The sequence below is a fragment of the Plodia interpunctella genome, chromosome 6, assembly GCF_027563975.2.
Source record: "Plodia interpunctella isolate USDA-ARS_2022_Savannah chromosome 6, ilPloInte3.2, whole genome shotgun sequence".
Classification (NCBI taxonomy): Eukaryota; Metazoa; Arthropoda; class Insecta; order Lepidoptera; family Pyralidae; genus Plodia; species Plodia interpunctella.
This window is the reverse complement of record NC_071299.1, coordinates 9,662,232-9,676,013: the sequence shown is the minus strand read 5'-3', so window position 1 is coordinate 9,676,013 and position 13,782 is coordinate 9,662,232. Positions and strand designations below refer to the sequence as shown.

General features: G+C 35.6%; 1 protein-coding gene and 1 long non-coding RNA gene across 4 annotated transcripts; one reads left to right on the top strand and one right to left on the bottom strand.

Annotated features, from left to right (window-relative positions):
* The first annotated feature begins 69 nt into the window (after positions 1 to 69).
* On the top strand, positions 70 to 10,575 carry LOC128671075 (netrin receptor UNC5B-like). 3 transcript variants are annotated; one of them, XM_053747219.1, is made up of 14 exons: positions 70 to 189; positions 843 to 1,136; positions 1,967 to 2,358; positions 2,727 to 2,937; positions 3,823 to 4,022; positions 4,111 to 4,189; positions 4,418 to 4,591; positions 5,071 to 5,127; positions 5,208 to 5,375; positions 5,920 to 6,051; positions 6,167 to 6,335; positions 6,615 to 6,721; positions 6,958 to 7,209; positions 9,034 to 10,575. In XM_053747219.1, exons 2-14 carry the CDS (start codon positions 1,055 to 1,057, stop codon positions 10,194 to 10,196), a joined length of 3,186 nt encoding a protein of 1,061 aa, XP_053603194.1. In that variant the 5' UTR covers positions 70 to 189; positions 843 to 1,054; the 3' UTR covers positions 10,197 to 10,575. The 3 variants fall into 3 exon arrangements, with proteins under 3 accessions (XP_053603194.1, XP_053603193.1, XP_053603192.1); XM_053747218.1 differs by having other exon boundaries at positions 805 to 1,136; XM_053747217.1 differs by having other exon boundaries at positions 722 to 1,136.
* A 700-nt stretch (positions 10,576 to 11,275) lies between these two features.
* Positions 11,276 to 12,274, bottom strand: LOC128671085 (uncharacterized). Its single transcript, XR_010369928.1, has 2 exons — positions 12,016 to 12,274; positions 11,276 to 11,764 (listed from the first exon to the last, which is right to left on the bottom strand). It is a non-coding gene; the product is annotated as an uncharacterized LOC128671085 (long non-coding RNA).
* Between the last annotated feature and the right edge of the window lie 1,508 nt (positions 12,275 to 13,782).

Here is a 13,782-nt window from a genome sequence, read left to right as displayed (position 1 = left end):
ATAAACAAGTGCATATTATGTTGTATTTTATAGTTATAATGGCATAAAATTATAAAAGACCTTATCGATAATACAATTTCATATATAATAGACGAAATGTAAATTGGGGTGGTGAATTGTCATACAATCGTGCGATCGCTCACGATCCTGACCCTAATATTCTTTGTGATAGGTCTTGCAGGTTTCGAGGTAATCAATGCTTGTTGTATTTTATCTCAACTCAATATTTGACTCGATTCAGTGAAAGAACATGAATATTGTCGTGATGTAACTTTTTAATATTATTCCTTTTTGAAAGTAAAAAAACTTCTATTTCTCCTTCTGTTTTTTTTTTCGGGTATAGAAAATTAAAATTCAATAATAGAAAGAACTTTGTACAACACTGAAAATCATGCGAGTTAATCCGCGGACAACAGTCAATACAATATATAGTTTGTTTGTTTGAACGCGCTAATCTTTGAAATAAACAAATAACATCTAATAATGTCATACTGAATGAGCAATAAAAAACACATTTATTGTCTTTGTCCTATTTAAACAAATGTCATTCAACCTATAGCTTCACTCTATTGAAGATAGATTAGTGTGTTTAATAAATAACAATAAATAATGAAATTATGATATTAGCAAAATTAAATAGCTATTATAACGAAATAAAAAATATATTATTTTAATTTTGCGTCTTACATTTCTACTACAATATGGAAAAGTTTTATTACAGACAAATTAACAAGTTACACTTTTGAACATGCGCAGTACTAGCCCCTGTACAGAAAATGTTTTCATTCATCCCCTATTCCTCAGTACAACCCCAATCGCTGTGAGGGTAACACCTTTTTCAGTCTTGCGAGAACCACGAAAACTTTTACGGGAAAATAATAAATATTGTCAAAAAAAAGACACTAGTCATCATACGATCGGAAATTATTAATGCTTGTGGATGTTACAAATCAACGCTGACAAAGATAAAATTAATGTGTATGTGAAACAGTTATGGATGAAGATGCCTCCCTGGCATGTTTATTAATTTTTTTGGAAAACTTTTTGTGTATAAATGGAAGTGAAGTTTTGGACTTGCGTCTTGTTAGTCCAGATACAGTTGGTGATTCAGGTGAGAGGACAGAACGCGGGAAAAGGTGAGATTTTTGAATATATTTAGTTTAAATTGATTGTAAGGATGTGACAATGGTGACATGTATAGAGAAGATTCCTCCAATAGTTTGCTGGATATAACTATTTTTTTGATAATTAAAATATTATACTATTATATACTACCTTTAAAAAAAAACGTGTGTTTATTTGAAGTTAAAAACATTTTTCGAAAAAAATTACCCGACTGCCATGACAGTTAAGAGTGTTTACGCCCTTTGTCCCAAAAACAATACTTTACAAACCTGTTAAAACTACTCTTTCACAAACACAACAAAATAAAAAATGAAAATGAAAATTCGTCCATAAATGACGTAGATCGCTGAATATGTAGGTAATAATAAATATTGCACTCGAACTTTTTTGGAAGTCGTTTAAAAATATATGTAAATTTTAATTATGTATTTAGTTGTTGAATATTAAAAAATCATAAAGTTTATTTTATGAAGTACCTACCATGACAAAGTAATTTTGCTTGATTTAAAAATCAATAACAATTGTGGATTTTTGGAGTGGAGATAGTTGGAGAGTGACATAGGCTAAATTAGCTAAATTTAACAAGTAGCTGAGCTAGTTTAATACTGGCCCTAAATCTGAAATCTAAACCAGGTAAAATTTAACATAGGTACCTACTTTAAAACAAAAAAACTAAACTACAAGAAAACGATTCCAGAATTTTTTCATCTCATTATTTTCAAAAATACTAGAAAACTGTTGTTCACGTGCGTACCTATAGGGCATTTGTTCCTAAAAATGTTTTTAATCACATATCAAAAACAAACTTATTTTTTTTTATGAATCTTTTAATATATTTTAGGTACTCATCAACAAACTCGATCAGATGACAGTACAAGTAATGTAGAAGAAAAAGATTATGACCATAGACACTTAGATTTTCTCTTAGAAAATCATAAAAATCCAACTAACGATTATTTCTTACCTGCCGTATACAATACTAATGAAGAACCAGAAGAAGACGATGAAGACGGTACATACTTAGATTATTATGACGTCAAAGATATTAATTACAAAGATTCCCCAGAAGTAACTCCCAGAAGTAATATCAAAGATGTATTAAGTTTAGACGATAAGATACCATTGCACACGACAAAAGACAATCTGCCTGTGTTTCTATTCGAGCCAGAGAATACTTATGTTGTTAAAAATAAACCAGCAACTTTGAAATGTCGAGCTGCGAATGCTTTAAACGTAAGTATTCAAAAATTGCTTGATAAAAAGCAACGTACGCCGTGCTTCGGTTGGTACTTGCCTGTAGAAACTTATTAACTAACATATAAACAGCTTTTCAAGTTATAGTTTTGAATAATAATTAATTCTGAATGTTGAAAATACTTGACTAGGTTGTTAAAATTGAATTTAAAAAAATTCTTTTGTTCGTCGCTTTACCCACTTGCCCAATATTCTGTACTGTAATGTGGGCATTATTTATAGAAAACAACAAATTTTGACTTATTTATAATAATAATTTAGAGGCCATTAATATAATAAATATTTATTTTTATACGTTTAATTTCTTATAGTGTAGCATTGATATGATATATCTATTTAAATTTTAGGTGTACTTTAAATGCAATGGCATAAAAATTCAAGCGGAAACTTTTGAGTTTGTGGACCCCCAAACGGGAGTCAGAATAATAGAAGGCGAACACAAGGTCACCAGAGAAAGTTTTGATGAGTACTTTGGAGATGAGAAATTTCAATGCACTTGTTATGCTTGGACCAGTGGTGGATATATCAGAAGCCAGCCTGCAACTATCGAACTTGCCTGTAAGTTCTTAAGTACGTTAAGTAATGTACAGAGTGATATTTTAAACAAAATCCTATTTTCCGCTATTCCCAGTACTCTTACCGTGTAGTTTGCTCAGAACACAATATAAAAACTTCAAAAATAATTAAAGTGAAATAAAAATACAAATTTTCGATTTTCTGTGGCGAATCGGTAAATTTTTAGATAACAAAAAAATATTACTCTGTTTTTGCAATAGATTTCTATGAATCGATATACTCTATATCATCATTCTAGTCTACTGCAATTATTTGGTTAGCAATTACCGCGTTAGGTGTCGGCGACGTCGGCTACTACCTCACATCTGAGGCCCCCGCAAAAAAGTTTTATGCCAGCTCCACGCTATCTTCGAACTCCGACAAATGCCGACGCGAATGCACGAACATTGCGTATTTTGTATGGGTGCTTTTATTTATCGCAATTACTCAATTACCAAAAATGTATACCGAACCGTCAAAGTTTAAGTACGGCGAACTTGTCCGCAAAAGAGCTGGCATTACAAGTTACCTATTTATTTTAGTTTCGCCATTCATCCTTAGGCAGGTAGGTAGGTAGCCAAACCCGAATAATTCTGAAAAAAAATTAAACAGGTGACTTTTATTATAGTTGAACACGTGCGCCAGGGAAGTATTTTACGTGTATTCAGAATAGTCTGGTTAACTGGCTGGTAACCTGGTTTGGCTCACTTAATTGGCTTTTTGGACTGCGATGTAAAAAGGCCAACTTGATGTTGCCGACGTTCACATGTGGTTTGGTATATGCTTAAACCCGAGATATTGCCATTAATAAATTATGAGCACGAAATAAAATTAGACGAAAACCCGGGCATAAGCTAGTTCATTAATATAGAGTGACGTTTCTTTTAGTTATAAAGAAACAATTCTCCGTGACTCCCGAGACTCAGCTAGTCAAACAGTATACTCCTGCGACGTTCAGATGTGAGCCCCCTCCGGCGGCGCCGTACGCACAAGTTTATTGGCTGAAAAATGGAGCACCCCTATTGGCTGATGATAATGTTCAGGTTACTAAAGATGGCGATTTTCACATCAATAAAGTGTCGCTGTTGGTAAGTTTTTATTATTAAGAAATTTAAGTAAGAAATCTACTACACCTCTAATAAAATTAAGTAAAATTATTTAATTTTTCAATTTTAGGACATGGCAAACTATACTTGTGTGGCAGAAAATTTAGCAGGAAAACGACTATCTGATCCTGCTCAGTTAAAAGTTGTCGGTAAGTACATGTATGTTTTAAATATAGAAATACCTAAAAAAAACTTGTTGGTACGAACTCTGAAGTAATTTTATCCTAAGTTCCAAACTATCTACACTAACTTTCAACCTATATCCAAAACTCTTTCACCAATAGGAAACGACGATATTCCTGAGTGACTTATTGATATGACTGACTTTCTTTTGACAGCTAGTAAGTGATAAAGAAATAACAATTCGTATATTTTAGTTAACGGTGGCTGGACAACATGGTCTGCTTGGAGTGACTGCTTCTGTGAACAGGGTCAAAGATCAGGAAGGCGTAGGGAGAGATCTTGTACAGCCCCACCCCCCCTTCATGGTGGTATTCCCTGTTTAGGCCCAGAGGAGCAAAAGACGCAGGACTGCTTGGATTGTGACTTAGGTACGTTACGTCAATATTTAGTTAAATCTCTGGGCACAAGTCAGCCGAAGCAATGAAAATATGTGTCTCCTAGTAGAGATATAGCTTGGAAACTGCTTGTCTGTGTAGTACCTCCACCCAAACTGTGGTATACACAATGTCTTGCTCTGCGTGTTCTACCACCTGCACGCTGAGGGACCTTTAAGACGTCACGATGTTCGCCAAATGGAGTATCCATAATAAGAATACTTAAATAATAATATTCATGAGCTAAACTCTTATCAAAGTCGGTGACCTAAAGAAAGCTCAAACCGAGGTTAGGACGACTCAAGATCAAAAGGAATAGAAAGGATGGGAAGGAACGTTTTTGGTGTGAATTGTATTACATAGCTTTGCTCAGTTGTTCGCTCGCCTGGCTAGTATAAGAAGGGCCGGCAGAAGGAGAACTTCTGCCGGCCCCTCTTACACTAGTATAATTTTAGAGTCTTATCTTGTTACAGATGTGTATGTTGATGGAATAGATGGATTAGCGGATGAATCTTCAAGTGCATCACTAGGTAAATATTTTTATTTCATATCATACTCCTGTGAAGATCCATTAGCAAAGCGGTTTATATGTAAAAAAATATTTTTCTAGACCGCTGGTCACAATGGTCCGAGTGGTCGCCCTGTGATTCGGACTGCCTTCGAAAAAAAACGCGCCGCTGTCTCAACAGTTCTGGAAAACCCTGCACGGGTGTAGACCAACAGGTGTCTCAGTGCCCTTTATGTGTCAGGACATCGAAATCGGCTCTCATTCATGATGGTAAGTGATACTATAACGAAAAAATCAATCTTAAAGAAGTACATGGTTCACAGCAAGTAACATATTCAACTTGTGGTGACCGTGCAAAATGGAGGTGAAAAAGTAGGAAAGCGGACGAGAGATGAGAGAGAGAGAGATCGATTATCGTCTTAGTGCACAGTCTACATCATAGTCTGTGATGTGGCACTCCTGGTGTGCCGCAATGACAGCAGGGCAGCATTCGAACTGTCTAAGAGTTGCACGACCTTGTTTAGCCGTTGGTTGCCGGCATTAATTGCAGTCGTTAAAACAGCTACCAGTCCAAATACTCGTAAGGCCACCGTGGTGAACCAAGGCACGGACCAACTTTATCCGTCGGAAAGAACAGTGCCCAGCTATGGGGATGATATGGCTGATGATGTAATGATAATGACAAAACTCTCAACCTAACTATTGCTAAGTATAATGAAGTTATAAGTTTCGCTGTTCACTTTGAAAATAGCCGGATAATGTTTGTTAATAAATATGAGTAGAACTATTATAACTAGAACTTTTTTTTTTTCAGGGTCGTCATATTGGCCTTTACTTATGGCATTGTCAATTACATTTCTTATATTAGTTGTTGTTGTTATATTGGGAATAAAATACATGAAATTTAAGATGACTGAAAATTCACCGTATGTTAAACCGCCTTCAGGTAATATACGAAAAATATGTTCATAACCTGTTCTAAATATGTTTCATTAATTTATTAAGATTAATAAAATTTTAAATAAAGAAGAATATGAACAACAAAATCTATTTTTACACAGGTACAAATTATTTTAACAATGTGATAAGAAGAACGCTGACCAACCAGCCGGACTTGACCATTCACGAAGAATTCCAAACAATTGATTCTAGAAGAACACACAGACACACTAACTCCACTACTAAAGCACGCAATGAGCATCTTTATGAAGTCCCGCAATTAGCAAACAGGTGTTTTTGTTATTTCATTTTAGCCTCGGCTGTCCGAAATCAAAACCAGAGGTTATTGTTTATATTTGTGTAGTTTTTTCTTTTTTTTTTACTTAACAGGAATTAGTAAAAAAATAATAAATATTAAAGAAAAATTAAGTGCTAAGTTTGGATTTTGAACAGCCGGCCTATTTATATATACAGTAATAGGTATATTATTTTATTATTTATATTATCAAAGAAGAAAACGATACTAAATTATAAAACATAACATTGTTATAATAATGTGTATCTTTGCAGTTACATGACGCCTATAGACCAAGAGGTGAGGAACCATGTCGAAAACAAGAATTACGCTTGTAAAGATTTGGAGTCTGACCAATCTGACTCCAGCTGCTTTTTGAGCTGTGAGTTTATTGTTACATGTACTGCTTTTACATGCTAATTAAATCTATAATGATAATGAATACTCGGTTTACCTAGATGACATGTGGTTCCACAACCATATAACCAGTATATGACCACCCAATATCCTCCCGTGGTCGTAAAAGGCGACACGCTAAGGCACACAGTCTAAGACCGTGCGTGGCTGCGATCGGCCGCGATGTACAGAAGTCATCCTTAAGACAACGTTTTTTTCCAGCGGGATCATCCTACGGTAATGAAAGTGTTGAATTGTCCCCATCTCTCCGCAACAACGCGTCCGTGGACTCCAACTACCTGAACCCTCAATTGGAGACGGCAACTTCCAAGATAGTGTCAAGTGATGGAGGCTGGCTGACTCTGGACAAGTGCGGTGTCAGTCTGTTCGTTCCTGACGGAGTTGTCGATAAGGAAGAACTGTTCACGCTCGAGGTCACCGATGAAGATTGGAACAGGCCGATTCTGCAAGAAGGTGGGACTGCTAACAATGTTATTTATACAAGGTCTTCATTAATTTAACCTGTCCCGATGTTTGTTTGTCATCAGTTAAGTTGTGTTGTATTTCACCTACTTTTGCGTGTCCTACAGAGTTGAAAATTTTCACGTCGCTTCTGTTTCCATGATAATGCATTTATTATATGCATTCCTGGTTTACTACACGAACATGATTTTTTGCAATGAATAAATGCTTGGGAGACATTTATATAAAATACTTGTTTTCGTTTTTTGACAAATCTATTTTATTTATTACTAGATGTTGCCCGGGGCTTCGCTCCCGTGGGAATTTTCAGATAAAATATAGCTTATAGCAATCTTGGACAACGTACCTTTCTAATGATGATTTTTGAAATCGGTTCGGTAATTTGTACAAGTCTAATTGTTACCTCTGATCCATAAGATTCACATTCAAGATGTCATTTCGTCTATATTTGTAAGAATACGGACACATTTTTTTGCAAAACAAATATGTCATTTATGTCACAGCAGTTTCCCCACAGGACTATCCCATATGACAATCTTGATTGCGCGTATGCATAGTATGCTGCAAGCGGTCAGTCTTAAAGTCGGTCACACTTTTTAAATGGTTTAATGCATATATAAAAGATAATAACTTATTTTTTTAATGTTCTTATATGGTGTTTCCAAGTCATATTAGTGTCCAAATCTATTCCTAATAACGTAACCAACAAATAGTCAACAAATTTTAATTTTGAATTATTGAACTCATATGTCATTTTTAACGCGATTTTTTGTGAAGGTTTGAATTGTATTAAATTTACTACAAGATTATGATTATTTAGCCAATTTATAATGTCAGTTAGAGTTGTATTCAAATTATTTTCTAGTTCTGCCGTATTCGAGCAAGATAGCAAGACAGAGATTTCGTCTGCAAAAATAATACAATAGTTTTTAATGTTATTAGGGAGGTCGTTTATAAAGATTAGAAACAACAAGCAGCCGAGCACACTACCCAGCGGGATAGAGCTGGTAACTACTTCTCTTCCTGATCGGATGTATTCTATTTTCCCTGTAGCAAAGTCGGTATTTTAATTTCCGCGTATTGACATCGGTTCTCTAAATACGATTTAAACCAACTATAAGCGGGCCCTCTGACACCTGACTCGTATAATTTAGATAATAGGATATTATGGCTAACTTTGTCATATGCTTTGCTCATAACTAGTAAAAGACCGATGGCGTACTTTTTCTACCTATTTCAGCGAATATTTATAGAGAGCGAATTTCATAGATACATAAGTGTTATGTATCTATGAAATTTAAAAAAACACGTTCTAACAATATTGAAATTGCCTTTGCTTCAAGAACTGACACATATTTTAGTATACAACAAGAGAGGGTTGCCTTATTTAAAGTTGTCTGAACCAGGACGGTAAAGTAAGCCAGGCCAACTAAAATAGGTTTAACGCGGCCATTGTGTCGCCGGCGACTTAAATATAAATGCGGTTCTTGCATTTGCTAAAATATAAACGTTTATTTCTGGAATATTTTAATAGCCTACTTATACCTTAAGAACACGAACATAAAACTATAGCTAACTAATAAATGTGAAAGTAAGTACTTACTACCTACTCAATCTTCTAGAAGATTGTAATATATAGAGAAAGACCTTTAATTTCGGAAAAACAACTGCTTCCGTGGGAAAAGCTAGTTAATTATAATAGATATTACTTAATAATACCTACTTAATAAATGGTAATTCTGCCGAAATGTTGAAATATGAGTTTGGATTTTTTTACAAACTTAAATACAAATATTTTGCATTCTTTGTTGACAGGTGAAACCCAGCTGAGCCCCGTCATCCGTTGTGGCCCAAAGAACTTTCATTTCTGCAAAGGTGTCATCTTGACCTTCCCCCATTGTGCAGCCCTAAAAAGCACCAGCTGGCTGATCTCCGTGCTGCAGAAACCTGAGGAGATAAACTCCAAGGAATGGAGAAAGGTCCTAACTCTCGGCCAAGAAACACCCGGGACCCCAATCTTCGCCCAAGTCGATCCCTCCAAAGTATTCCTTGTAAGCGAATTTCTAAGCGACTTTGTTTTAGTTGGCCAAAGTTTCAGCGGTCTCGACGGGAAGTTATTGAAAATAGCCATGTTTATATCGAGAAGAATGGATGATAATTACTTTAGTCTCAAAGTACATGTGTTTAATGATACGCCTTACGCTTTTCACGAGTGCTTGGAGAATGAAAGGAGGGTAGGCGGGACTTTGCTGTGCGAACCAAAATTAGTTTACTTCCAAGAGAATTGTTCAGATTTGTGCATAAATATTCGAGATGTAGGGGAAGGCTGGCGTATACAGTCCGGGGGGAAATACCAAGAGCTACCATATTCTCTGGTCCGGAACATGAGTACCAAATCCGTGCACTGTATATTCGTTCTCCAACAAACCGATTCTATAAACTGCTTGGAATTGAACATGACCGTGTATCAAAAACAAAAGCAATCGAACTCAGTCAATTTCAACTTCAAAACGAATGATTTGAATTCCAATTTAAATTTTAACAAACGCTTCAGCTACTCCGGCTTCAGTAGCACTATCACAATATTAGAAAATCCTTTAAATTATTCATCATTATCTAAAAATGGCAGTCGATATAGCTTTGTCTTCAAAAATGAGGGTATTTATAGAAGTAATTTTAGCACCGACAATAATTATAGAACGAATGCGTTAACGAAATCGGACAGAGTGATTTTGTATAAGTTATTAGACTCGCATAGTTCTAAGGGTAACGATTGGCGTTTGTTGGCGGAGAAGTTGAAAATAGCTTATTACTATTATTACTTTTCGAATACCTGTTCCCCGACTGAAAATATATTGAATCTGTGGTTGTGTAGGAACAACGACGTTAATATGTTGGTGCAATTGTCTAGAATATTCCGCGAGATGTCTCGGGTAGACTGCGCCACGGTAGTCGAGAGGAGATGTTTCACAAATTGAATACAAGCATTTAGTTTGATTACGTTCGGGTTAAATGTAGCTTTAAGTAAGGTTGATGCTTCGTATAAAGCGGAGAAATACATAGAGTGCTGCAAACTAGTTTTGTCAAAATATATCACTTTCCCTCAGACTAGAACAAGCGAAATTATCTTTCATTTCTATCGAGGTTAAAGTCTAAATTCTAGATGAACTTAGACCAGTCTCCATCTACGGGTTTATGTAGATCGACACACGTCAATGTCAAAACCAAGGCACAACAAACAAGGGCACTGCAATATACGGAGCAATCGGGCTGGGCTCTTAGATATGTGTTTATCTACATAGATAAACCGTTTATTCAAAGATGTTAACATATGTATACTTTTTATTGCGATTGAAACACTATTTTGGCCGATATTTTTGCAGTTCCCATTTCCTCTGCCTCTGCTCGATGCAGCACCTATCCTGTAACAGAATCACAAATAGAATCATAAATTAACACGTTTTTAACATTTTCGACATTCGTTTTTAGTCTGTTTCTAATCGAAAGTGCTTAGTTTTTTATAGTGCATGTTTCTAAAACATTCGAATGTAAATAGTGATACCAGAAATGTATTGTTTAGATAAGAGAAAAATATTATAAGGTAGTGTTTTTTGATTAAAGTAATCATTTGGAACTAAATTGTGTTTAATTTTTAATGACTGCGCAAAAGGTGACTTTTTTAAATTAAACCTATAAGTTATCTATGTATGCAATTAGTAATGATTTTCGAAGTATTAATAAGTTAGAACCCTGACATTAAAAGAAACAAAAATGTAGGCATAGTATCCTGAAAGGGATCCTCTTCATTCGCCTATTTTTTTTTAGACTATTATGGATTCGCATAATTGTTTTCGCATAATATGTTTTGGCATAGTACTTCTATCGCATAGTAATATTTTCGCCTACTAATTTTTAGGCACAATACTCTATTGGAATATTCTGTGTTGGAATAATTTGTTTTAGACTAATGCACATTATTCATATTATTCTTAGGACTATTCATTATTTGTCATAATTTAATTGTCATAATTGTCATTTGAATAAAACACAGTTTCAAAGTTATCATGATATATTATTATTTCAATCATTTAATATTTTACATATTATTAAATTTAAATATATATCATGCAATATATATTTATTAATATATCCATTCATTTGAGGTTTAGATTACTGGCTATGGCTTTTAGGAAATCAATTTTACTTGTATAATCATTTTTCTGACTAATAATTATGTCAATACGCTTCAGTTTATCGCTGTATTTCTTTTTTTTTTTAGGTGGTGCTATTCCGAGTTGCCTCTTTTCAATTTCTGTGATTTGGTGTGTTATCTCTTGGGTAATCTTTCTTGCTAAATAATAAAACTGGGGATGGTGTTTCCCCACGAAATGTGCGAATCGGTTATGCCATGCTTCGGCGTGATTTTGTGTCCTGGGTATATCTTCTTGGGTTAGTTGGTGTGTACTCCATATTGCCGGTGGAAATTGTGGCGGAGAAGTTGAAGTACCCCACACATAATATTGTTCAAACCACGTCGCTATTGGTTCTGGAAGAAAAAATACGTATCAAATTACACCATATACGTACGTCAAATACCTACCTACAGCACAACTTTTTAACGTTTAGGTTAGCGAGGAGCGAAGCGACGAGCGTGGTTAGGTGGACATGAACCCCCCGCACGAGCCGAGCGAGCGAAGCGAGCGTGCCGCGGCAGCGGCCGGCGAGTGCCAGAACCGACTTTAATAAGGCATTCCCAACTCGGACAAAACTAAACTATGTAGGCATACAATCATTTACCTGTTGGTGATGTTTTTGTTATTTTCCATTCGTCAAAGTATATTGGTATATCTGACTCTTCCAAAAATGCCAAAGCATACAAACATTTAATTTCCAATGCAAATGATTCATTGTTTCCATATAGTTTTTGAAGACCATTCTTTTGTATTTTGCGATAAATTATTTGACCAAGATGAAAGTTACATCCTTTTATCGTAGTATTTTCGAAAACTTGTCTGGCACACGTATGTGCAGTTTTTTCGAAGTCCATCATAATGTATTTTGGTGATATACCCTACTTTTTCGAAATACCCTACTTTTTCGAAAGATAAATGCTGCAGTGTAGATTTATTTGATTGTAGATGAAAATAAGAGAATATTTTCTACTCGGTCATGCAAAACCTGTGCTGAATGGACTTCCATAAAAGGAATTTGGCCAACGTTGCCGTCATTCGAATATTCGTGGCCATTCGCGATACTGTTTGAAATCATATTGCTACAATATTTACGCCATTGAATCAATGTGGTTGCGAAATTACAAAATGCTAATTATATCAGCTCCGATATATTTATAGCTACATGTAGGTATGTGGAGTGTTATTAAGTTAGTTCACATTGTTAATGACTTTTAAGACTAGCGTCAAGTGGAAAGTAATCGCATACACACTAGCGAACTTAAACTGTTAACCAGTGTGAAGATTTCCTCACGATGTTTTCCTTCAGCGTAAGTGTCTGTGGAGGTCTTTGAATACATGAGTCATAGTAGTATACACACTCATGTGGCATGTGTAGGATTCGAACCTGGGACCTTTCGATCACGCAGAATATCTTAACCACTTGACCACCACAGCTTCGAATCGAATAAACAACAAAAACCAAAAAAGATAGCAAAGAATTGAAAACCTTCTCCTTTTTGAAGTCGGTTAAATCATCATCATATCGAGTGTGTTATTGCTAACACTGATGTCAGTTTTTATTCAAGTCGCCTAAAGGCATCTGACATGATTTTTACGACTACTTACTTCCATCTAGTGGCGGGTGGTCGCATACAAACTGGGAAACTAAACTGTCAACCAGTGTGCAGGTTTCCTCACGACGTCTTCCTTCACCGGAAACAAGAGGTCTATGAAAACTACTATACCTATTTGAGTCAGATTGGTATACAAACTCATACGGCACGAGTAGGTTACGAACCTGAGACCTTTCGTTTCACAGGAAGAACCATTACACCAGCACCGCTTCAGTCAGCAGCATAAACAAAGCCGTTATCAAACTTTAACATGGGAATCGTAAATCATAAAATTGTAAAGTATTCAGTGCAGAACTGGAGACGTGACTATATAATATGAGTTCCCATGCTCTCTGACCCACATGGCGGAGGGAGGTATTCAAGTATTAACGCAGGGCTGTACTCGTGCCGTCTTGCGATTGCATTGTTTAATAATTGACACTGCGTTCCAAGGTAGGCACACACTCTATATTCTAATGAGGACTAAGTGGAAGGAAACAGCGGGATATGTTTTTGAATGCCGAATGGGATGTTTAAACTGGTTTAAACACAATTGCATGAAGTAAATAAGTAATTAAATAGTGTTCTATCTTACATTAAAACATGTAACTTCCATACTAATATTATTAACTAGCTGCGCCCCAGGGCTTCGCTCCCGTGGGAATTTCGGGAATAATAACGGACGCGGCCGCGGGAAAATGCTTATTAATTGTGGGTTTTATGGCATGTGGCATTCTACCAGTCACTTATAAGACCAGATACAAATAGTAATAAATTGC